At 37.6% G+C, this 26,723-nt stretch overlaps 1 protein-coding gene across 2 annotated transcripts in view; it reads right to left on the bottom strand.

The window, feature by feature from the left end:
• Positions 1-15,262: 15,262 nt before the first annotated feature.
• The window catches only part of LOC127556643 (zinc finger protein 665-like), a 92,629-nt gene continuing 81,168 nt past the window's right edge, over positions 15,263-26,723 (bottom strand). For both annotated transcript variants that reach the window (XM_051989910.1, XM_051989913.1), the window contains 3 exons: positions 23,096-23,252; positions 22,293-22,388; positions 15,263-19,988 (listed from right to left, as the gene is read on the bottom strand). In XM_051989910.1, coding sequence (XP_051845870.1) covers positions 17,764-19,988; positions 22,293-22,388; positions 23,096-23,252 — 2,478 coding nt within the window. In that variant the 3' untranslated portion in view covers positions 15,263-17,763. The remainder of the gene's footprint in view (positions 19,989-22,292; positions 22,389-23,095; positions 23,253-26,723) is intronic.

The raw sequence follows: 26,723 nt of genomic DNA on the forward strand, positions 1-26,723 counted from the left end.
GCCCAGCGCCCCTTAGCCCTGGCTCTCCTTTCTCCTGTCACAGGAGCCCTTCCTTAGAATGAGAAGGGGCTGGGGGGCCCCCTGCTCCAGCCCCCTCCTCCTCGCTGAGCGGCCGCACTGCGGCCGGCCCGAGCCCCCATCGGGCGGGGGTCCCTGCTCCCGCACCCCCTTCCCCGGCCAGCATTCGGCCGTTCGCGGCAGTGCGGCCCCCGCAGCCGCCGCCCTTTTTTACCAGGGACCAGTCTCAGGGAGGCAGCGCCTCAGCCGCTCAGCCACGGCGCTGTCAGAGGGAGGGGGAGGGGGCTCTGCCGAGATCTGCCGCAGTGCGGAGGCGGCGGGAAAGGGAGGGGCCGAGCGGGGTCTGCTCAGTGTGTGATGTAATGTATGTGTGGGGGTGTGTGTGAGGTATATGTAATGTATGTGTGTGTGTAATGTGTGTGTGTAATGTGTATGTAATGTGTGTGGTGTGTGTGTAATGTGTATATAATGTGTGTAAGGTGTATGTAATGTGTGTGTGGTGTGTGTGTAAGGTATATGTAATGTGTGTATGTAATGTGTGTGTAATGTGTATATAATGTGTGTAAGGTGTATGTAATGTGTGTGTGGTGTGTGTAATGTGTATGTAATGTGTGTGGTGTGTGTGTAATGTGTATATAATGTGTGTAAGGTGTATGTAATGTGTGTGGTGTGTGTAATGTGTATGTAAGGTGCATGTAAGGTGTATGTAATGTGTGTGGTGTGTGTGTAAGGTATATGTAATGTGTGTATGTAATGTGTGTGTAATGTGTATATAATGTGTGTAAGGTGTATGTAATGTATGTGTGTGTGTGTGTAAGGTATATGTAATGTGTGTATGTAATGTGTGTGTAATGTGTATATAATGTGTGTAAGGTGTATGTAATGTGTGTGGTGTGTGTAATGTGTATGTAATGTGTGTGGTGTGTGTGTAATGTGTATGTAATGTGTGTGTAAGGTGTATGTAATGTGTGTGTAAGGTGTATGAGGAGAGTGTGTGTAATGTGTATGTATGTGGTGTGTGTGTGTAAGGTGTATGTAATGTATGTGTGGTGTGTGTGTAATGTGTGTGTGTGTGTATGTGTGTGTAATGTGTGTGAGGAGTGTGTGTGTAAGGTGTATGTAATGTGTGTGTGTGTAATTGTGTGTGTAGTATGTGTGTGTGTGTGTAAGGTGTATGTAATGTATGTGTGTGTGTGTGTGAGGTGTATGAAGAGTATGTGTGTGTAATGTGTGTGAGGAGTGTGTGTGTAATGTGTATGTAATGTGTGTGTAATTGTGTGTGTAGTATGAGTGTGTGTGTGTAAGGTGTATGTAATGCATGTATGTGTGTGTGTAAGGTGTATGAAGAGTATGTGTGTGTAATGTGTGTGAGGAGTGTGTGTGTGAGGAGTGTGTGTGTGTAATGTGTGTGTGTGTGTAGTATGTGAGGAGTGTGTGTGGACCCCTGACCTGGAGACAGCAGGAAGCAGAGAGCGCCATTGAGGCAGAGAGCATCTAACCGATTTGACAGGAATATTTTTTTAAGTGCCCCCTTCCCGTCCCCGCCCCCCACGGCACTGCCAACTAGAAACCAAAATGCTTCATCCTCCTCTGAGGGTCCCCAAATTCACAAATAAGCCTCTCGATTCAGGTTCTCTTTTCTCACCCCAAATCTTTTTTTTTTAATTATAGCTTTTTATTTAGCAGTTCTATGCACGGGTAATTTGACAGCACTGACAATCGCCAAACCTTTTGTTCCCATTTTCCCCCTCCTTCCCTCCCCCCCTCCCCCCCATGGCAGGTTGATCAATAAATGTTAAATATGCTGAAGTATAAATTAAATACAATATAAGCATACGAGTCCTAACAGTTATTTTGCTGCGCAAAAAGGATCAGACTTTGCTGCACTATTTATTTGTGAAGGAGATGAAAATGCAGGGGGGCAAAAATAAAGGGACTGGGGACTGTATGTAATGGTTCTTAGTCATTTCCCAGAGTGCCTTCGCCGAGTCACGCCCCAAATCTAAGTCCGGCGCCGCAGGTATCCCGCCGCCGCCATCGTGCTGTAAAGGAGCTCCGCAGGGCCGCTTCACCCCCTTTTTTTCTCCTCCGAGTTTGATCCTCTCGCCCATAGGCGGGGCGGGGCGGCTCTCTGGTCCCGCGTAAAGCGCGTGGGGACGGGGTCCGAGCCTCCTCCGCCTCATCATTAATGAACATCCGGCCCCTCCTCTGCGCTGACTTTGTGCTAAGCTGGGGACACGTGCAGGTGCTTACAAAGCAGGCTCCATCTTGGAGGCAGGAAAGCTCCGACTCCGAGATGCTCCGCCTGGAAAATCGGCCTTGATTCTGTCTGCCCTCACGGAGCCACTAAGCTCATATTCTTTGGGACTAAAACCCTCCGGCACCGCCGGACCTGGCCCCTCACACAAAACAGGGAGATGGCGCTCCCCCAGAAAGACAATAGATCGCTAGCGCCCTCTTCCCCCCTCCCCCCTTCTCAAAGCCGTCTCTGCCGCGTTAGTTCTGGGCGGCGAGGAGCTGCACGTGTCAGGGGGCTTAGCTTTGCCTCAGAGCATTTGCCCCACGGGGTTTTCACTCTCCCCCGTGGGGAGCGTTCGCATTCTTCCCCGGGGGGACTGTAAAATGGAGAAGTCTTTTTGGGGGAAAAAAACCCAGCCCCAGAATTCTGGAATAATACCGCATTGCAACAGACATACAGCATTACGTAATCGGTCCAAAATGGTTGGCCCGGTCTCCCGGGCAACGACCTTAATGCGCAGCTAACGGTGGATGGATACAGCGCAAGCTATTTCAATGACAAATCTATATTTATAGACTTTCTCTGTCTCTTTCTCTCTGTATATATATATTATATATAATAAGTATATATAATAATGTATATGTATATATGTATATATAAAAAGAGAGAGAGAGAGAGAGAGAGAGAGAGAGAGAGAGAGAGAGAGAGAGAGAGAGAGAGAGAGACAAAAGCAATATGGCTATACCCAGGGAGGATTGCAGACATGAGCACCACAGAGAAAAAGAACCAGAATGTGTGTGATTGTAATTGTTTTTTGTTTCACCACAGCTAGGATATATACTACATATACATACTATATACTTCAGAATATCCAAATCGATTTTCTTCTGAATGCTATTGACCCATAGCAATAATATATTATGCTTTTAATAATATTATTAACATTAATTAATTAGTTAAGTAACATTAACAGTGTTATTGCTTATTTGCCCGTGGCAGTGACACTGGATGCTTTTTGCCTTTCCATATGTTCATTGTCTCTCATGCTTTCTGCATTCATGTGCTTCTGTATATGTTGCTTTTCAGTAACTCTCTATATTATTTGTTAATTTTCTTAGTGATAGACACTGCTTTATTATTGTATGGTGTTGCATGTCTGAGTGTTTGTTTGAGAGAGATACATGAAACTAAGAGTACACAAAGAAGAAAAAGGGAAGGGAGAAAAGCCCTTAGGAAGTCCCTATTATCTACCAGGAACAAAGCTAAATTCGATACAAATATGGAAGAAAGGGTAAGGGGAACAGATGCCCCAGGATTCTCACTTTTATCTAAACCAAAAGAAACCTTAATACAGAGAACTCGAACTGGAGAGTTCCTCCTAGATTCTCCATTCAAGGAGGGTGTACAGGATAGTTTTCTTATTATTTCCCATCCAGCTGCACTTCTCAGACTTCATCATGTCGCCCAGAAACTCCTCATCTTACAAAATCAACCACCTTTGAAATTCACACCTTCTCTGTACCCACTGAACCGAAGGTCCTTCCTTTCCTCTGTGAGAAGGTCTAACTGGTTCTGTTTCCACATCTGGCATCTTAGGGACAAGGATAATCTACCTGAATGCATTATCAATAATGAACACTTCTCCCTCTCCCAGTAATTCTTAACCCAAGACTGTCACTGCACAAAGCCCATTTTCTGTGGCTTATGGCTTTCTATTTATTCCCAAACCTCCCAATCCAAACCCACCTTTCCCAGTTCCGACTCTAAAACTACCTTCCTTACACTGAGCTCTCTGGAGTGCCTGCTTCACAAGTAATTAACATGATTTCATTTTTAAACTTTTCCTTTCTCATTCTTTCCCTCTTCTCACATTCACTTGAATTTCTCTCTCTCTCCTGATGATGAAACTTCCTTGGCTCTCAGTTCCATGAGGGTTGCACTTTTCCTCTTACTTCTTACTGGGTCAGTGGGTGCACCAGTATACCCTCTGCTCAACATTACACTTCCAGACTCTCCTCCTACCACTTAGGAACTTCTCCTTTGAGGTTTATTCAGTTTATATTCACCACCCAATCAAGATTCATGTAATTACCTTCCACCAAACTCCAGTTCTCATCTCTATACAGATAATTCTCCGAGCTGTTTGTCTAGCTCTAATCTTTCTTCTGAACTCCACTCTCATTACCTTCAACATCCCACTAAACATCTGGAATTGGATATCCCATAGACAAATCAAATTTCATATGTTCAAAACAACTCTATTTTTTCCAGCCTCTTCCCTTTTCTTAAATTTCCTGTAACTAGCAATGGCGTTACCATCCAACTGGTCACACAGGCTCACAACCTCCCACCCTTAACTTCATTTTCTCTCACCTTCCCTCCATATGTACAATCAGCTGTCAAATCCCATCCACTCTGCCTTCACAGGATCTCCTGCGAGCACCTCTTAATCCCTTAGCAATGAGCCCCCATGAGGCGGGCCCTCGTCATCCCACCCTTTGTCCATCAGCAGTCTTTGGGTTCATCTCCTTGACTCAGGGTTTTCCCCCATCCAATTCTTTTTCCACCCAGCTGTCAAACTGACCTTCCTAAGGCAGAGGTCTGACCATATTGCTGCCAAACCTGTCTGAATACAACCTGTTCATCCATTGTTTTTGTTCATTTAGATAATTAGACCAAGGTTTTTTGAGAAACTATGGATCTCATTTAGCAGACTTTGCAGTATTTTAGAGCTTAATGAAATCGGCATAAAGTCATCTTTATCTGAAGACCTTGGATTATTGATGTTTATGGTAATTGCTGTATATAAAGTTATAATTTTTAAAATTTTTATTTTTAAAATATATTTTAAATAATATAAACCTATTATTTATATTTATAAATTATAAAAAAAGATACAAGAGTGGTCAGGGTGGCCAAAATCCTAGAGGTCTCAAGTGACAATTTGTGGCAAAAGAAAAATGCGGGTGGAAGGAAGGAAAGGAAGGTGGAAAGGAAGGAAAAGTAAGAGGGCTAAAGAGATAGTCCAGAAGGATGAGGACTGGAAATTGTACATGTAGGAATGAGGATATTACTACTTCTCAAGAAGGAAGAAACCGAATGAAGGAGGATCGGAGGCAAACAGAAATTAAAACTGAATATAGAGGAAGAAAATATAGTATGGGGAAGAGAATGTGAGATTACAGAACAAGCATCAGAAAGCAAACAGAGGAAGTGCTATCATGTATAAGGTTCAGGACTGAAAAAAACACTATTAAATAGTACAGTAAAATGTGCAAATAAACAAAAAGTGTCTGAGGAGAGGGGAAAAAAAGGACACCAAGGAAACGATGTTGAGAATAGGAAGATAAAATTAAAGCCCTTGCTTCAAGAAGCTGACATTCTTGATTTTGTGGAGCCCTATTCAGTGAAAAGAGATTGGGGTGTGCTGAAGTGAAGAAATACAGTAACATTTTATTGTCATAAAAACCACTGGAAGAAAGTCCTTCTCCTTGTGTCTCTCATGCTTTCTCATGCCTCGCCATCTTTGAATTTGTCTTTGGAATGGATAAAATATTAGCAGAAAAACTTAAAGTCTAAAAAAAAGTAACTTTCATAAGGTTTCATTCCTAATCATTTTGGGGACTCTGATCATCAACATTTGTTACCTTAACAAACTCACTTGCTGTCTTCTGTGTCCAAGGTTGGCTGATTGGTTGTCCTTCTTTCTTGAAGAGGACCAAAATGACATCACTATACTGGAATCAAGATACACTGTGTCCAACTCTGGTCAATCAGATCTTCCTTCCCCCTCCCCCTCCCCTAGATGGCAAGTAATCCAATACATGTTAAACATGTTATAATATATGTTAAATCCAATATGTATAAACATATTTATATAGTTCTCTTGCTGCACAAAAAAAGATCAGATAAAAAAAGAAAGTAAATGCAATTGAAGTGCAAGAAAACAAAAAGAGTGAGAATGCTATACTATGATCCACATTCATTTCCCTCTCTCTGGGTGTAGCTGATTCTCTTCATCACAAGACCATTGGAACTGGTTTGAATCATCTCATTGTTGGAGAGAGCCACATCTATCAGAATTGATCATTGTAGTCTTGTTGCTATGTACAATAATCTCCTGGTTCTGCTCATTTCACTCAGCATCAGTTCATGTAAGTCTCCCCAGGCCTCTCTGAAATCATCCTGCTGATCCTTTCTTACAATAATATTCCATAACATTCATATATCATAACTTGTTCAGCCATTCTTCAATTGATGGGCATCCATTCATTTTCCAGCTTCTAGCCACTACAAAGAGGGCTGTCATAAACATTCTGGCACATACAGGTCCCTTTCCCTTCTTTACGATCTTTTTAGGACATAAGCCCTGTAGTAACATTGCTGGGTCAAAGGGTATGCACAGTGTGATAACTTTTTGAGCAGAGTTTCAAATTGTTTTCCAGAATGGTTGGATCTGTTCACAATTCCACTAACACTGTATTTCTACATTCCCAGTAAAAAAGTCTTTTAGACAAATGTATGTGATCAGCTCATCGGAGCTGCTCTCTCTGAAATGACTTTAATTGCTTGACAGTTATCTTGAGAGAGGACCTCAGTGTCCAGCTATCTTGCCAAGTGATCTTCAGACTCCTTCTGAGACAATTCAAATAGAAATAATTAAGTTTCCTGGCATGTGGCTCATAGGTGTGAGACACTGCAGTCAGCACAGGCCCTCCTTCGGTTAGTAAGTAATCTAACACCTCTTCTTTCCTACACTCTCTTCTGGCCCCCCCCAAACACGAAGCTGGCTCTGGCAAAGTCCGTATCAGCCACATCAGAAACACATCAGAAACAAAAGTGAAACAAACCCGACATGCCCCAAACTCTGTCTCCACTTTGGTCCTGGCCAAAAGTTTTTAAGTTAAACAGCCTGCCATTGGCTCAGTAGCTGAGCTTGATGTTGATTTTACCCTCTTTGAAGTTGTCTGATGACACTGGTAACATCACACAGAGGCATGGGAGCGAGCACACAGTCTTGCTCCATTCCACTGTGTCTGAAACAGCGCGAGAGCATCTTCCATTGCCCAGAACCCATGCAAGCGTGCCATCGTGGAACTGGCATTCAATAGTGATGAGCTCTGGGTGGCAGCCACATTTTGCTGTGATTTCCCACAAGCCCAAGTCAGCCTTAAAGCCCCTGCTTAGATCTCTGTTCCAGTACCGGCCTTTCTCCTGGAGTTGTTGGGCGGCAAACACCATATCAATCTTTTCTCAGCTCTTGCTGAAGCCGTATTAACCTTCTTCCAGATGAAGGATTGACCTGGTAGGAATCTTTCTGGCACTGACTAGGAGAAAAACCCCACTGGGATCATCAGAAGGGGTACAGGGAGTGTTTAGGGAAGACTACTACCTCTGGGGTACTCAGGGCTGCTGAGCCTTTCAGGGCTGTTTTCCATCTGGTGTCTACCTGACCCACCTAACTCCCACCTGTGGCTCCAAGAACCTGCAGCATGTGCAGGTAAACCATTTTGGCTGATGGGCTACCCCAGGCTGAGGGTTACTGACAGTAAGTTAGAGGGGGTCTATCCAAACATGTGAAAACTTCCTCTGGTGGAATGGATGGATGGGAACAATTTGCTCAGGGGCCATGAAGGCAACTGAAGCAGGCAGTGTGGAGTGCCTACAACCTAGTTAGACATCGAAGATCATCCACTGCATCCCAAGACATCACCGGTCATTTTGACTTTGTCCTACTCCTGGACTTGCCAAACAAGAGGAGCCCAATGGGATTCAAAACCTCTTTTTCAGTTGGAACTTCAACTAAGATGGCGTTGACTTCAACCTAGGGGAATTGATCATTGGCTTCAGTATCGAATGATGACAATCTGGAAGTGTTCAGCCTGCCTCTCCAGGATCATATCCTTATCACTAATCAATGTGGCTCCATCAGCACCGAGTAGCTGAGATCAACAGTAAATCTTTGTCTCATAAAGAGCTTTCAGGGCGTCATGAAATTTTGGATTGCTACTCTCAGTGTAAAACTAAGTTTGATCTGGCTTCTTACTAGTCAAGAACCCCGCATCTCCCCAAGCTTTGCTTGCACTTCACATTTGATGGAGCTGAATGCTGCCTTCTTTGAGATGGCTGAACTACCCTGAGAGGTTCTCATTTTTCATTTATCAGCTTCTGAATTTTCCCAACATTTTCATCCAAGCAATCTTGATATTTGTGAGTTTTCTAGCCCAGGTGAGTAAATGCAGTGCTGTTCACCAAATCTCTGAAAGCTACCTTTGCCTTTTCTGCTCCACTGTGTGTTGGCTGAGTTGTCCCTCCAACATCTCTTTCACATCCTGTCTCTTTTCTTTATGATGATATAGTCTATTAAATCCCAATGTTTGCTGTGAAGGTTCATCTAGGAAGTTTGATTGCATTTAGGTAAATGAAAAACAGTGTTGGTATTGAGGTCATGAGATGCTCAATCCTCAGCAATAAGTGACCATTACTTTTGCTGTTTCCAGTTCCATCCCTCCCAAGATCTTCCTGCCATGTCTTGTGCCCACTCTTGCATTAGAGTTTTCTCTTCTTTTAGCATATTGATGATGAGAATATCCAAGTCTTCATAAAATTTTTCTTTGACTTCATCAAGGTTCATCACAGGGGGAGAATACACACTGATGATGTGGTGTGCTTTTCTGCAAGTGGTAATCATATTATCACGAGCCTGTTGTTCACTCCTTTTGGTAGCCATTCAAGTTCGTTGCCTAGATTAGTTCTATTGCAAAATCTATGGCCCCTTCAGAAAAATGTGTATTCTGACCTTGTGTAATTCTGACGTTGGCAAGTTATCCTTCATTTTTAGCCTTCTTTCATTCAAGGTTACTATGTGAATGTGATACAAGAGTTGTTTGTCTTTCGGATCTACTGGATTTCATCTTGTGGATAAGGGTGCACACGTTCCAAGTTCTGATGATGAGTAGAATAGTATTTGCAAAAGGTTTTGTTTATTTTTGTGTGTGCTTTGACTACAAGATAGAATTTTCATTTGCCATGGTAAGCATGCTAAAGTTGGATGAAGCAGGCTTTTAAAATTATTTTTTTAAATGGTATTTTATTTTTCCAATTTACATGTAAAAGGTAGTTTTCAACATTCATTTCTTATAAGATTTTGAGTTCCAAATTTTCCTCCCTCTCTCTTCCCAAGATGACAAGCAATCTGATAAAGATTATATATGTACAATTTATATTAAATATATTTCCACATTAATCATGTTGTTTAAGAAGAAACAGAACAAAAAGAGAAAATCATAAAAAATAAAAATAGTATTTTCAATCTGCATTCAGACTTTATAGTTCTTTCTTTGGATGTGGATAGCACCTTCCAGCATGAGTCTTTTGGAATTGTCTTGGATCATTGTAATTCTGAGAAGAAATACAAGATACTCTTTCAATTATCAAACAATGTTGCTGTTACTATGTACAGTGACCATCTGGTTCTGCCCACTTCACAGAGCAACAACAGTTCATGGAAGTCTTTATAGATTTTTTTGAAATTCATTTGAAGAAGACAATTTTTAGGGCACCTTTTCTAGCTTCCTCCTCACAACAGGAAATGACCAATGCATTTCTTCAAAAAGACTAGTCAGGGGGCAGCTAGTTGGTGTAATGGATAGAGCACCAACCCTGAAATCAAGAGGACCTGAGTTCAGATTTGACCTCAGACACTTAACACTTACTAGCTGTGTGACCCTGGGCAAGTCATTTAATCCCAATTGCCTCAGTCAAAAAAAAAAATAAGGCTAGTCAGATATCCAGGGAGCTGTCAAATCTCACTGCTGCTTCAGTTTAGTGAGAACTCAACCCTCTGTCCTGGGCTGCCTTTATGCAGAATTGGCTTTCTCCAATATAGTTATGCTTTTTCTACCCATAAATAAAATTTCCTACAATGTCTGCTTGCTAAACTTGCTAAACTAAAAATAAAATTTATAATTGTTCTCTTTTACATAGTCATGAAGTAGAACAAATAATTTTTGTGGATTTTTCCAGCTATTACAGTAGGTATAAACTGGACCCATTCACATCTAGAGTCAAGGTAATACATTTTATTTTCACAGGACAGTTTCTCCACTATCCATTAACAATTTATTCTAAAGACATTCAAATTTAAAAAAATATTCTTAAAACATAATAGTACTTCATTAAAGCGATTCTTTAGGAAACTTTGTAGTTTAAATGGTAGTTCTGATCTCATACTGTCTGTCTAATTGCTGTACTGTCTAACACCATGTTACTGCTGCTAGAAGAAAGATAACATGTAATCCTGAATACATAAAAGATTATATTTTTATCTCTTAAAGCACCAAATAACTTTGTACCTGGTTGACTGATCCCCAGTACTTAGCAATGAGAATTCTTCATCTAGCTTTGCCTATATCTTCAGAGTGGATATCCAGCATGAAATCTCTGATGTCTGATGAATTTTTAAGTACCTGCCCACATTTTCCTATAGTTGATTTGTCAGTTTTCTTTTTTTTCCTAATAAACAATTAAAAACATTGGACTGGTACTTTGAAATTTAGAAAGGTGCTTACGAAGGTGTTTTTTATGTGTTGAGCTGGTATTGTTTTCACCCCATTCTTTAAATTCAAAGGGTTTTTCTTCAACATATATTCTCATGCTCTCTTGAACTAGTATTGAATCGATCTGAAGGTTTTCTGCATTCATTAAATTGATAATTTTTTAAAATTTATTTTATTCAATTAATAAATGATGGACAGAAGCAGCTACATCCAAAGAAAGAACACTGGGAAATGAATGTGAACTATTTGCATTTTTGTTTTTCTTCTCAGGTTATTTTTACCTTCTGAATCCAATTCTCCCTGTGCAACAAGAGAACTGTTCGGTTCTGCAAACATATATTGTATCTAGGATATACTGCAATATATCTAACATATATAGGACTGCCTGCCATCTAGGGGAGGGAGTGGAAGGAAGGAGGGGAAAAATCGGAACAGAAGCGAGTGCAAGGGATAATGTTGTAAAAAAAATTACCCTGGCATGGATTCTGTCAATAAAAAGTTATTATATATAAAAAAAATTATTTTAAACTTCAATACAAAATAGGAAAAAAAATATTACCATGTGCACAGCAGGATATAATAGAATTCAAAATATGGTGTTATAAATTTCCATTTTAAGAAAGTCTAGAAGGAATTGCACATGTTTAACATATATTGGACTGCTTATTGTCTAGGGGAGGGAATTCTAGTGAGTAAGGAGACTTAAGTCTTGCCATGCCTTTTGTGTAATTTATTTGCCGAGAACATGAGAATATCCTTGCAGTTTTCTGATGGAATTTGAGGGAAGAACATTAGGGATGACCAATCTTCTGTTGCTTTGAGTATTCTTTATTAGAGGCCTGTTTTTACCTGGAAACCTGTCCAGTTCCTTTAATAAACAATCCTTCTAAAGGAATGAACAAATATTCTCCTTAGTGATCCTGTAATGGAGTATCCTGTACCTGGGAAGCTGCTATATCTCAAGTCACGTATCAAATGAGAATAATTAGTGTGTGTGTGTATGTGTGTGTGTGTGTGTGTGTGTGTATATATATGAGAATAATTTGTGTGTGTGTGTGTGTGTGTGTGTGTGTGTGTGTGTATGTGTGTATTAGCACAGTGCCTTCTTTGTTTTCAGCCAATAAACAAGCCCTTAGTGAAAAGGGAATTGGAAGATCTAGCTAGGAAGCACTGCACAGGTTGCCTAGCAATGGTTCCCACCTGAGATTCTGAATAGCTGTGATTGTTCTCCCAGCCAAGGAATTCAGATGTTAATGCTTCATACATCACCAGTATTGTATGTTGTTTGTGACAGTGTCTGTATGGTAGCCACTGTTTGTTAATTGTGTATTACTTTTGTGCTATGAATTTCATCTTTAAAGCAAGGCTCTGAGCAGTGATAAACTTGTATCCATCTCCTCCTTAAGACTATCTCTCTGAATGCAAATTCCAAACCTAGATTAATCTTACAAGGGGTGGGAGAAGGGGAAGGAAATTTGGAAGAAAATGTTTTTTGCAGGGGTGAATCTTGAAAACTATCTTCGCATATATTTTGAAAATAAAAAGCTATTTTTTTATTTTTTAAAGTCTTAAAAAAATAAAAATAAATAAAACATAAAAATAAATAAGTGAATTAAAAAAAGTCTATATAATAAATTCTTCATATTGTGGTCAAAGCTGTCCATCTGTTCTTTGTTCCCTTGTAGGTTTTCTTTTGTTCTCTGCTACGCACTTTTTATTTTTTTTTCCTTCCTTTCCCTCTCTCCTAAGAATGCTATAATTAAGCACCGATACACACACATACATATATAGACACACATATATATACATATACACATATGCTTAGTAGGTATGTTACATTTATGTATATAGATTCATATTCATCTATGTAAGATCATACCATGTGTGTTTATCCTGTTTCTCTAAAGGTGGATAACATCTTCATATATCCAAATCTTTCCATATTTTTCTAAATCTATTAGCTCATCATTGCCTACACCACAGCAATATTCCAACCTTTTACTGTCTAGTTAAAGTCTAAAAAAAATTAATATGGTTGATTATAGTAACCTATTTTTTCTCTTTTGATTAAATCTAATTTAGCTTTAACATGATCTGAGATCATGCTTACTTACTTTTTTTTTTACACAAAATATAAATTTTACTCTTAATCTTTTTGTGTATACATCCATCCTGACTCCTCTGCTTTACTTTCCCCCACTACTTTGTCCTCCTATTACTTAATCTTACATTGAATCCCTCCATTATCCTTTCCTTCTTCCCTAATTCCTTAACCTCTTAGTTTCTTTCTGAATTTAGAAGATTTTTAACCCTTGCCTCCCCAATACAGAGAAAGAAATGAATTATTTTTTTTAACCCATTCTCAATGAGTTAGGATCCAGAGCTACCAGCTATCTTCCTCCATTTAATTCCTCTGTATCAGTTCTTTCTCTCACACCTCATTTGTATTATTCTTTTTATTTTTACTTACATGGTTTTGCTTTTTAGAATCACATCATACTCAATTTTACCCTAATATTTCTTTTGAAATACCCCAAATCCTGAAAGTCTGGCAATTCATTCAATGTCCTGTTTTTTTTATTATTCAGGATAAACTTTGATAGGTATATTTTAGTCACTATTCTAGTTCTTTTGCTCTTCAATAGTGTTTCAAGACTTGCCATCCTTTAGCATGGCTTAATGATTCTAATTTTGACTCTACCACATTTGAATAGTTTTTCTTATTACTCATAATGTTTTCTTTTTGAGCTGGAAGTTTCAGAATCCAGATATGAGATTCCTGTAAGTTTTCCTCAAAAGATCTCTTTCAGATTTCTTTGACAAAGAGACCTGAGTTTCAATTGATAAATGATGGGCAGAAGCAGCTACACACAAAGAAAGAACACTGGGAAACGAATATGAACTATTTGCATTTTTGTTCTTCTTCCCGGGTTATTTTCCCTGTGCAACAAGAGAACTGTTCGGTTCTGCAAACATATCTAGGATATACTGCAACATATCTAACATATATAGGACTGCTTGATCTAGGGGAGGGAGTGGAGGGAGGGAGGGGAAAAATCAGAACAGAAGCGAATGAAAGGGATAATGTTGTAAAAAAATTACCCTGCATGGATTCTGTCAATATAAAGTTATTATTAAATAAAATATTAAAAAAAAGATCTTTTTCAGGTGATAATCAATGGATTTTTTTTTCTCTTTCTACTTTTGTTCAAACACTGCAGGACTATTTATTCTAATTATTTCTTGTATTATTGTGCTAATATTCTTTTTTTGGTCATAGCTTTCTGATGATTTTGTTTTCTCTTCTTGATCTGTTCTCCAGATCAGTTGTTTTCTAATGAGCTGTTTCACATTCTCTTCTATTTTTTTATATTTCACATTTTGTTTTATTTCTTAGTCTCTTAGAAGATTGTTGTCTTTCTTTTGTCCAATGCTGATTTTCAAGTTGTTTCCTTCTTACGATTCCAGATCTCCCTTTCTGGTTGGTTGACTTTCTTTTTGTAATCTTGTTTTTCTTGGATATATTAAAGAGAATAAAAACAAGAATGGGGAACCGTAATTGGCATGATACCCCGATTTCTCTCTGAATGGGAAATGAATCTGGTTCTTCCATATTTCAGTGCAGACTTTTTACATAGACTATTGTGTCCCCCAGTGAATCTGGATCTTGAAGACATAGTAAATCCTATATAAACACAAAATATCTGCTGCCTTGGGCACTTACCCAGATATCTGAGAACAAACATCCCATGTAAAATCCATTGTGAGATTTGGCTATTTTCTTGATGGATAACACACAGTATAGTTGACAGCCTCTTTTTTGGAAGTCAGCCTTCTTTGTTTGGAATGGTTTATTAGGTTTCTGTTCTGAGAACTCTGGAATCTTATCCATAGAAAGACACTTGCTCCCAATCTGGATCCTGAAAGCTGTATCTCACAATTCCCCAATTGAAAGACTCAGGAGTTGGTGCTTCCCCAGATTAATATTTTCTCCTTTCTTATATCCATATTATATCTATTATTTTTATACTATATCTTAATCTATATTTTTATAACTTCTTATATCTATATCTATCCATATTTCTATTACTTCTTATATTTATATATTCTTATGTTTATATATCTTATATCTATATTGGTATTGCTATAATCATATTAGGATTAAAATTTACTAGCTATTGTTGTCACAAATTGTCTGTGCATTTACCTTTTCTGCAAATTAATAAAATATGTAGCTGCGAATTCTCAAATGTGTCTTTTTGTAGGTGTGAATCAGAACCATAATTTCCTTAATCAGACACCCTCTTGGAAAAAGGATTTCTATCTTCTCTCCCTATTAAGGGAAGGAAGCAACCCTTTCATTGTCCAACTTTTCCAAAGTTGCTTTTTCCTCAATCCCTTGAAGAGGGGACTTTAAAGCAGAAATGATTTCTACTCCTAAAGACAGTAGAGTTAATCAGGTTGTTTTATATCCAATGATCTTTATGCATTCTACTTTGGTTTTTTTTGTTATTTAATTGCTAAATTTAACAGAAAAAAGCATTTGTGCTTACTTTGTTTCAGAAATTATGCCAAGCAATAGGAATACTAATACCTCAAAAAATAAAAAAGGCAGAGTCATCAGAAGAATGAAAAATAGAGCAGAAAGAGAACTGAGCATGTATATCTTGTTACATCCTCAAATAATGGCTCTAGGCAAAACCTAACTAATCAGAAGAGAAGATTTCAGGAAAAGAGGCAGTGTGAGAAGGCTACTGAGGAAGAGAAAAACCAATTATGAATCTGAATAGAGACACATCCCACTTAAGGCTGAGGTGCAGGAATGAAGGAAGAGACAGTGGCTTCCAGTGGTCATGCATGCAGAAGACACATTAAGATAGTACTTCTAAGTCACCTACAGTTTATAAGCAAAAGAGATTTTAAACTGAGAGATTAGTAATGAGTATATCTAAAGGAAGGCCCCGAACCTAGAAAGGAATATTGAGATACCTTGGACATATGGTGAAGCTCTTATGGATTCTTTCACCTGGCCCTTACCATCTTTTACCTGAGGCTGTAGATTTCTCTGAGTGAGTCACTTTGACCTTAAACATCCAATTTGCCATGGTCCCTTAATTGTCAACCAAGTAGTCTCCTGACTTTATTGTTCTTGAGTCCCTGGTATGAAACTGATGAGTAGAATTCATCTTTGGATGGCTATATTTTTTCTAAAAAGAAGATAGGTAAGAGAACTGATATGGTAATACTATGTATTCTACAGTACTACCATATGAAAATGGTATGTTTTGTGTATATAAATTCAGGCAGTTGTCTCAATTGTCATTTCAAAAAAGAGTAAACAGAGGCCATTTTCCAAGCAAGATATTATTTATTAAGAGGATATTGAACTTTTGAGTCCCTCCTCCATTTGTGTCAAAAGCTTTGGAGAGATCAACTTACTGATCGGCCTAGCGGTAACCAGTGTGCTGGATCGGTGGGACCTGTCATAGACAGGAACTCAAACCTGGGTCTGTCTTCCTTCTCATCGGTTTGACAGAAGCACATCACTTGGGCATCAGTAGCTAGGTGGTGAAGTAGACACACTGCTGGACCTAGGGTCAGGAAAGCTCATCTTCCTGAGTTTAACTCTGGCCTCAGATACTCAGACACACTGTATGACTCTGGGCAAGTCACTTAATTCTTCTTACCTCAGTTTCCTCCTCTAAAATGAGGTAGAAAAGGGTAAAACAACTTCAGCATCTTTGCTAAGAAAACCAGAGGAAGTTATAAAGAGGCAGACATAACTGAAAAGACTGAATGCTTCATTTGGACCTTCCCTGGCAAAGGCAGGGCAACCACTGCTGGACATTTAAATGAGGAAATGAGTTAATAGTTCTCAGCTCCTCCCAATTACTTCTACAGTGGGGGAGAGGAGGAGAATTAAGGACAGGTCCAATCCTTAGGTGAAAGAATAGTTTGTAGTTAGGGAAAACGGAAATGCCCTAGGGAGAATAGTCATGCAATCATGGCTAGAAAAATGTCATCTCAATCAGATTTTCTCCTATATTGTTTTTACTATTAAAGACAAGATCACTCCAAATTTTGATTAGGAAAACCAAGGACCTGAGTTGACGTGAGTCATCTCTTGGAAAGAAACTTAGCTCAAGGCGGCTTTTGTTTAAGGGCTAAACAAAAACAAGGGGCTTAGCTCTTCAGAAACTGCCTGTCCTTGAAAAATGGACAGACTCCATCTGTCAAAATCAGCAAAAGGATGGGTCATATAGAAATACTGGTTATTCACAACATTAATTTCCCTCAAAGTAGAAAGGTAAATATGGCAAATACTTAGGTAGGAGCAGTGGAAGGTAAAACAAGACAATTTTTATCATTTGAAGGTGTGACATTCACCTAGAAAAAGCAAAGAAATAAGATGGCACCTCTATCCACATCCATTTTGGAGGGATACTCTCAACCATGAATGTTCTGATGCTTCCCCAAACTGAAATGTAACTAAGGAGTGGCTTTTCCCACGTCAATTAAGTTATAGGCTCCCCTCTGTGAATTCAGTTTCCTTAGGATCGAGCTCTTGGTAAAGGATTTCCTACATTCATTACATTTAGATGGACCTTCTGCAATGTGAGCTCTCTGCTTTAGACAATGCTACCCTAAGGTTTTCACCACATTCATTACACTTACATGATCTGCTGCAATATGAATTCATGCAATATGAATACCCTGAAGTTGAACAAAGTACATCCTATAATTGAAAGCTTTCCCACCTTCGGGACATGCAAAATGTTTTTTTCTTCTTAATTTTTTGATATCAATTAAGTTGTCTTTGTCTGGTTGATGGTTTTCTATAATCAGTATATCTGAAGAATTTCTCTTTAGTATGAATTCTCTGATGTCTCCAATGTAGCTCAGATATTGCTGAAGGCTTTCCCACGTTTTTTGACAGATAAAGGGTTTCTATCCAGTGTGACTTTTCTGATGGACAGTAAGGTTTCCTCTGAGGGTATAGGCTTTTCCACACTGAGTACATTCAAAAGGCTTCTCTCCAGTATGAACTCTCTGATGTACAATAAGAGACTTACTTTGGCGGAATGTTTTTCCACATTCAGGACATTTAAAAGGTTTCTCCCCAGTATGAATTCCTTTGTGTATAGCAAGATTTGAACGGTGGCAAAAAGCTTTTCCACACTGAGCACACTGAAAAGGTTTCTCTCCAGTATGGATTCTCTGATGTACCATAAGGTATCTCTTGAGGGAAAAGGTTTTGCCACATTCAGTACATTCAAAAGGCTTATCTTCAGTATGAATTGTCTGATGTCGAGCAAGAGATGAACTGAGGCTGAAAGCTTTCTCACATCGGGTACATTTAAAAGGTTTCTCTCCAGTATGAATTTTTTTATGCCGACTATAAGCTGCCTTATGGCTGAAAGTTTTCTTACACAGAATACATTGAAAAGGTTTCTCTCCAGTATGAACCATCTGATGAATAGTAAGATAGTTCCTCTGCTTGAAGATTTTGCCACACTCCTTACACTCTAAATCTTTTTCATCAGTATCATTTCTCTCATGTTCAGTAAGGAGTTTCTTATAGAAAAATGTTTCTCCACATTTAGGATGTTCAAAAGGTTTCTTCCTAATATGAATTCTCTCATGATTATTAAGAGTAGATCTCTTAATAAAGCTTTTACCACATTCGTTACAAATAAAGGGTTTCACGCTCAAATGAATTCTCTGGTGTTTGCGAAGTTTCCCCTTGCTGCTAAAGGCTTTCCCACATTGAGTACATTTAAAGGGTTTTTCCCCACTGTGAATTCTCTGATGTTCATTAAGTGCTCCCCTGTAGATAAAGGCTTTGTCACAGTCAGTACATTTATATGGTTTTTCTCCACTATGAATCTTCCGATGCATAATAAGTGATGGCCTCAGGCTGAAAGCTTTCTCACATTCAGTACATTTGAAGAGCTTCTCTCCAGTATGAATTCTCTGATGGTCCGTAAGGTAGGCTTTCCGGCTAAAAGTTTTCCCACATTCATTACATTTGTAAGGTTTCTCGGCAGTATGAATAATCTGATGTTCAGTAAACGTTCCTTTGTGGGCAAAGGCTTTTCCACATTCAGTACATTTGTATGGTTTTTCTCCAGTATGAATTTTCTGATGAACACTCAATGATGATCTACGGCTGAATGTTTTCTCACATAAGGTGCATTTAAAAGGCTTCTCTCCAGTATGGATTCTCTGATGATCAGTAAGTGTTGCCCGGTAGACAAAAGCTTTCCCACAGTCGGTACATTTATAAGGTTTTTCTCCAACATGAATTTTTTGATGTGCAAATAGTGATGTTCTGTGGGTAAATGTTTTCCCACAGTCAGTACAATTATAAGGCTTCTCTCCGGTATGAATTCTCAGATGTTCAGTACACAAGTACCGGTGCTTGAAGGTTTTCCCACACTCATTACATCTATAGGGTTTCTCCCACTTATGAGTTCTCTGATGAATCCAGAGTACAGACTTATAACTAAAGGCTTTCCCACAGTCACTACATATATAGGGTTTCTCTCCTGTCTGAGAATGAATTTCCTGATGTTCATAAACAGAGCGCTTCAGCTTAAAGGCTTTGTCACATTCATTATACTTACAAGGTTTCTTTCCTGTGTGGTTGCTTAGGTGGTTTCTAAGAACTGAATTGTTAGAGAAGAATTTCCCACATTCATTACAGTCACAGGCTCTTTGTGCAGTCTGAATTTGAATAACATCTGAGTGGGAATTTAAGAACTTCTTGCATTTACTATATTTACAAATAGAAGAGGAAATTGTATTATCTTTATTTAAGTCTGAAAACTCTTTGAAGTTTTTATCAAGTATATCATATTTCTGGAGACTTTTTCCTGTTGGAACTCTCTCTGGATCGATGAGTGATACTAGACTAAACTTTCTCCCAAATGTACAATCATGAGCATTTAACTCATCAATAGTTTTTCTCTGAATTCTAGTTACTGCTTTGGACTGTCTATTCGAGACGTTATTCTGCTTCTCTGACCTGACATCACACTTCCACGGGTCTTCCAATTTAGAAGTAAAGGGATCAATGTTGGTTATTATCTCCTTAGAGAGCTCTTCTAGAGAAATGACCGATTTTGGTGTCCAATCCAAGTTTTTACAGTTTGTCTTCAGAGTACTGGAATCTGGGGGGGAAAAAGCAATCAAAATGTATTACTCTCTGTATTGTAAGAGAAGAAATTGCTTTTATTAACTTCTTGATTCTCACTCCTTATGAGCAAAAATAATGATCAAAGAATAGATACTTTTAAGAGGGACCTAAAGCCCAAGACATGGGAAGAAATAGGAAATGATGTGGCCACACTCATTGTACTGATAGATACATTCAGAGAACAACTGTCGGTAATTTGGGGGGAAATGCTTAAATGTTGAGAAAGGAGAAACAAACAGATTGCTAAAAACTTTAGGCTTATGACAAACTATGCAAAAAAAAAATCAGGAATCTATTAATACTTTGAGAGATGCAAAAAAAGGGAAAAGTGTTGGTTCTTAAGACTGAGCAAAGATTAAATAAGAGCAAATTATTTAGAATATCAATTGGCTGTGGATGTGATTTATAAAGAGAGAGCCTATGTGAAGGAATAGCTACTAATATGTGCCAGCCCTTTCTCTATAAATCATAGCCCTAGAGAACCCAGAGCTTTATAAGATTAACTGACTTGCTCAGAAATGCCCAGCTAGTATGGGTAACGTTTGAAAGGCATATTGGGAGATCAAACTTGTTCATTTCTTTATATGACTTCTAAATTGGATGAAGAATAAAAATATATAGCAGCTCACAACACACACAGTGTATATCAAAAAGTCTTAGTATATTTTTCATCTTTGATAGCTTAAAATTTATGAAATACATCGCTTAAATACCTTTATTTGGGTCTCACAGTCACCATATAGAGTGGGTGCTACAGGTATTTTTAACCATTTTGAGATGAGGAAATTAAGGGTCATAGTGACTTGGCCATAACAACACATATCATAAATGTAAGAGGAGGGATTTGAGCCAAGATTTTCCTACTCCAAGCCTAATAGTCTAAGCATTATGTTCTGCATATCTCTAGTGTTTAGTGTTGGGAACTATTCCACAAAACAATGACCCTGTCCCCTGGGAAGCATTCCAAGCAGAAATGAGGATGTTCAAACAAAATGCTGCATTGGATAGGGAGTTATATTAGATAAATGCTAAGGTCCCTAGGACTCTATGATTTTAAATCTATTCTATGCATCATAAACATCATTCTAGGGAGTAAAAGTAATGAAGTAAAAGACAAAAACCTTTGATTAATTCTCTACCTTTTCTTTATTCACAGATTTTACTGACTCACATGCAGTGGTCTATTCTCTCTACTGCCCTCTATGAAACTTCTCATTATAGTACATATTTTCTTTTTTTGGAAGTAGAGACCATGTTGTACTACATGGCTGTTAACAGGAAAAAGAAAAGCTGCCCCTATTCAGTAGGAAGCAAAAGCTGAGATTTTTTACTTGTATGAACTGATGGGATGATAGGAAATGCTATCCATATCCACGGAATGCAAATCAAAACAAATTACTTTCATTGTATTTTTTCCCATGGTTTTTTTCCTTTTGTTTTGTGTCTTCTATCACAATGTAACTAATGTGGAAATATGTTTTTCACATGATTGCACATAGACAGTCTATATCTGATTGCTTGCCATTAGGGAGGGGAGAAGAAAAGAAAATTTGGAACTTAAAATCTTATAGAAAATGAATGATGAAAACTACCTTCACATATAATTGGAAAATTAAAATATTTACAGAAAAAAAAGAGAGACACTTCAAATATAAGGTAAAAACAATAAACAGAGTTGATCCACAGAGGTAAAAAAAATGGTAAACCAGGATATATGTCAAGTGAGAGTATGGTAAGAGTAGAGAAGGAAAATATCACAAGACAAACAGAGATTAGGGAAAATTGGAAGCAGAATCCAGGCTTTCACCATCTCACACCAAAATAACTAAACCAGAGTTCTAGTTTAGAGAACTACTCTCTAAACCTTCTCCACACCTTGCCTTTCTTCCAGTTCACACTATAAGCACACACTTTACTATGACATCAACTTCATCATATTATTCATTTCCCCGACTGAAGAGGGTCAATTAGTTGCCAAAAGGCCCCAAATTATATGATCTCAAGATTATTTTAGAACCTATTCAAAGGTTCCTCCAACCAGATCCCATGCTATGAGTTCTGCCTTGCAGGAGGCATTTGGAGAAGGAGCTTTCTTTAGATGAGATTTTTTTTTTTAAATTAGTGAAGGCACATGAAGTACTTTCTGTATGTTTAGTAACCTTAGACTTTTTTTCTCAATCTAAGTTGTTTGAGAATAGATTCTTTCCATTTCAAACTATGTTCAATTAAGTAGGTCAACTTAGAATGAATCTCATTAGCGTGATCTCCATTGACGCACCTGGACATGTGATCTGTAGGACTTCTGTATCTTTTATCCAGGGTCCTTCCCCTCTCTCCAGCTGAGATATCACACGTGGCTTAAAAACTGGCAATCCTGATCATGTGAAAAGAGATGAAAATCATTAGGAATACAGACTCAGTTTAGAATTCTGAGCATCACACACTCTTCAGAGTTGGAAAGGACCACAGAAGTCATCTACGTTATACTCAATCCCATCTACAACATGACCACTGAAAAGGGATAATCTTTGAATCAGTACTGCTTGAACTGGATTTATTTTTCACTTGGTTATAGAATTAAACTCCCTTCTAAAAGCTAATCCTAATAGCTAAGCCAAATTAACATAGATATCACTTCTTTCAATTCAATCCTCATCCTTGTTTCTTCCCATGAAAAGAAAAAGTGGAATATAAAATACCTCTTTGTTTTTATTTTTCACATCTCTGGAGGATATTCACAGGGGAAGTAATTTGGGTCAGAAAAAAAAGTTGTTCATTTAAAAAACTTTTTACCAAGATAATGGGAAACGTTAATGTCTTCAATTTGTCACATATAAGAGTTTAGGGTAAAATCTTGAATGTGAGGGAAGAGGATATGAAGGTATAATTTCATGAATTCACAAAGCTGTTGTAAAAAGAAAAGCCTATCACTTTAAAACAGGAAACAGAAAATCTTTAGTTTTGAAAGGAGCAACTCTTTACATTGTGTTAATTTTTGAATATTCCAGTATCACCAAGCTAAGCACAAAAGACATTCCGTAATCCCAAAGATTTGTAGTTATCAAGGAAAGTTGTCCTTACCCAAGGAAGTAAAGTTCTTATAGTTCTCAAGCATCACATCCCTGTACAGATCCCGCTGGGTTGGGTTCAGTTGTCTCCATTCTTCTTGAGTAAAGTCCACAGCCACATCCTTGAATGTTAATGATTCCTGACATTGTACAGATGATTGCTTCTCTTTCTGTTTATATAGACCAAGAAGAGTGAAATAAAGTTAGTAAAATGTAGATGGACTGGTTCTCACAGTGTTGAGGGTTTCATTATGCTTTATATTTTTGTTGAGATGCCAGTAACTATGTGCCGGATGTTAGACTATATGGAAGAGCATATAGACAGTTTTGTCATTAAGTTCACCTAGAACAGAGATTTTCTCAACTTTCTGTAGTTATGGACCCTTTTGGCTGGCTGTTGGAACCTAGGGAAGCTAAGAACTGCCTTTTGTGTGTATGTGTCTTTGACCTTTTTTTTCCCCTCAATAATATTTTATTTTCCCAATTTCATTTATAAAATTCTGATTTCAAAATTTTTCTTCCTCCCTTTGTTACCTCTCTCCTCCTCAAAATAACAAGTAATCTGTATATTATATACAAGTATATATATGTACAATCACTTTAAACTTATTTCCATATTTGTCATGTTGTAAAAGAAAAATCAGAATTAAAAGAAAAAACATGAGGAAGAAAAAACAAATTTTAAAAATGGTGAAAATAGTATGCTTTGACTTACATGAACTGATGATCAGTGAAATTAGCAGAACCAGAAAACACTGTATATAGTAACAGCAAGATTATGTGATGATCAACTATAAGAGACTTGGCTCTTCTCAGCAATGCAAAGATCCAAGACAATTCCAGTGCACTTGGAATGGAAAATGCCATTCACATCCAGAGAAAGAACTACAGACATTAAAAGGGGATCAAAATATACTATATTTTTCTTTTTTATAAAGATAGCATGATCTGTGTGTTTTTTTTTTAAGAATGTCTGTTTATTAAATTTAAAGGCATTTTCTTTTTTCAATTATATGAAAAGATTGTTTTAAACATTCACTTTTTTTTTTTTGGCTGTGGCATTTGGGATTAAGAGACTTGCTTAGGGTCACACAGCTAGGAAGTGTTAAGAGTCTGAGGCCCGCTTTGAACTCAGGTCCTCCTGATTTCAGGGCTAGTACTCTAACACTGCACTATCTAGCTGCCCCTTAAGCACTCAGTTTTATTAGATTTTTAATTGCAAATTTTGTTGTCCTTCCTTCCCTTACTTCCCCTACCCAAGACAACAAACAATCTGAAATAAATAAATATGTACAATCATTTTAAACATATTTCCATGTGACTCATGTTGGGGAAGAACAATCAGAACAAAAGGCAAAAACCACAAGAAAGAAAAAGCTATTTTTAAATCTTTTTTTTTTTATTCCAATTTTTCTCCTCCTTCCCCCCACCCAAAAGCTATTTTTTAAAAGTAAAAATAGTATGCTTCAATCCACATTTAGTCTCCATAGTTCTCGCTCTGAATACAGATGGCGTTTTCCATTCAAAGTCTAAAGATAATGTCTTGGATCATTGCATTGTTGGGAAGAGCTAAGTCTCTCGTAGTTGGTCAATTCATATAAGTCTTTTCAGGCTTTTCTGAAATCAGCCTGCTCATCATTTCTTTTAAAACAATAATATTCTGTTATATGCATATACCATAACTTAAGAGAATTATGTCTCTAAATAACTGAAGAAAATAATAACTTTCAGGTAATGGTTAGTAAATTTTAAAAAGTGAGAGTTTTCACAGATTTCTTGAAATCTATCCATAAACTCCTTAGGGAACTGATGACCTTAAATCACTAATGGTATCTAGCATCAGAGCTGTATTATTTTAAACAGCATCTACTCACTCAGGAAACAACCCTGTCCTGCAGTTGGAAAATGAAAGTTCATTCAAACTCCTAGAGACACTCATCCCAGAGAGACAAAACTCAAACAATCTAAGTAAAGTACTTATAAACAAAAAATTGTTAAGAGAAGTACTATCTGTACTAACATTATTAGTACTACAACAAGGAAGAGATTTCTTTTGGTATTACTATCCCCATTCTCCTCTCAAAGTCCTAACTCTCTTCTGATTAAATAAAAGCTGGCCCACGTAACAAAATTATAGAAAAGCAAAACAATCAACATATTGGCCATAATCATGTATATAAGCCTAAACAATAGGTAACTGAATGTTTCTTGAAGAGGGGCTAAAATTTATTTTTAAATAAATAAATTAAATTATTTAAAAAACAAATTAATTAAATTAATTAAAATTAAAAATTATTTGCAAATCTGTGTTTCTGGGGAATATTCTTTAGAGTGTTCAATTTCTCTTTATTATATTGCATTTTTAAAAAGTATTCTAAGACTAGGAAAGATATTTTTAGAAATATTTATATCTTATAAGGTAGCATATTTTCCTGCCATATAATTAGTCAAATTTTCTAAGTTTTTAATAAGGATTTTTTTTCATTTTGGCAATTTGGTTTTCTTTATTTTTTTTTTAAATCAAACTGGGTTTTTTGTTTTGCTTTTGGTAGTTCTACAATATATTTTGAATGGGATGGTTCTCCCAATTTTGCTTATCTTAAATTTTCAAAACTGCTATCTTTTGACTATGTTCTATTATATCAAAATAGCATCAGTAACTCCATTTTGCCCTCATCCAACATTTTGCAGTTTCGACTTCTTTTAAGTCACTCAAATTCAAGGAAATAACTAGGCTACTGCCGCCTTTTCCCCAATGTTGCCTGATTTTGGAAAAAGTCCTGATCCTCTTCATCAATAAGGAACAAGGTGATTCAATTCCTACAAAGGTTCTCGTGCTTAGCATTGGACACAGTTTGTTCTGGCAGTCACGTTGAATTGCTAAATTGATTTTTTAATATTTCCTTGTAAGAGTTTTGGTTTGTTATTTTTTTAATCCGTTGCTTTTCTAGTTTGTCTTGTTTTGCATTTCTTAAAACTATACTAATTCATTAATTTGTTCTTCCTCTGATTAATGAAAAGTGCTTAGCATATACATTTCCCCAGGTATGTTTTGTCAGCATCCTACAAGTTTTAGTTATCATCCTGTTAATTTCTTGAACAAAATTATCTATTGTTTCTGTAATTCATTTTCTGATCCATGAATTCTTTAAGTTATTTTATTTCCATTTAAGTTTGATGCTTTCTCTTAATCCACTTTTCTGATTATATTTTCTATTGTGTTTTCATCTGTAGGTGATTTGTTTAATATGTCTACCTTTTTGCAGGTTCGTAAAGGTACTCTCAATATGGACAGTCCAAGACAGATCTGAAAGTGATGAGAAAGTAGCTATACAGAATGCTGAAAAAGCACTTTCCTCCATGTACTCCATGATTCAGCCACACGAGCCTACACACACACACAACTCTATGGCTCTCCCCCACACCTAGAAAGCCTGCCCTCCTCTCCTCTGCCTCATAGCTTCCCTGGCTTCCTTCAAAACTTCTCTCAAATCCCTTCTGCTACAGGAGCTTCCTTCTAGGCAAAGAGACAGCCCCAATCTCACCTCCCTGTACCTCCCTTCCCTGGGAGACTAGGTTCCAGTGAGTTTCTTTGTTGGACCTAGTTATTAACTCCCCCTAAAATGGGAGCTCCTTAAGAG

Source organism: Antechinus flavipes, chromosome 3 (assembly GCF_016432865.1).
Source record: "Antechinus flavipes isolate AdamAnt ecotype Samford, QLD, Australia chromosome 3, AdamAnt_v2, whole genome shotgun sequence".
In the NCBI taxonomy this organism is placed as follows: Eukaryota; Metazoa; Chordata; class Mammalia; order Dasyuromorphia; family Dasyuridae; genus Antechinus; species Antechinus flavipes.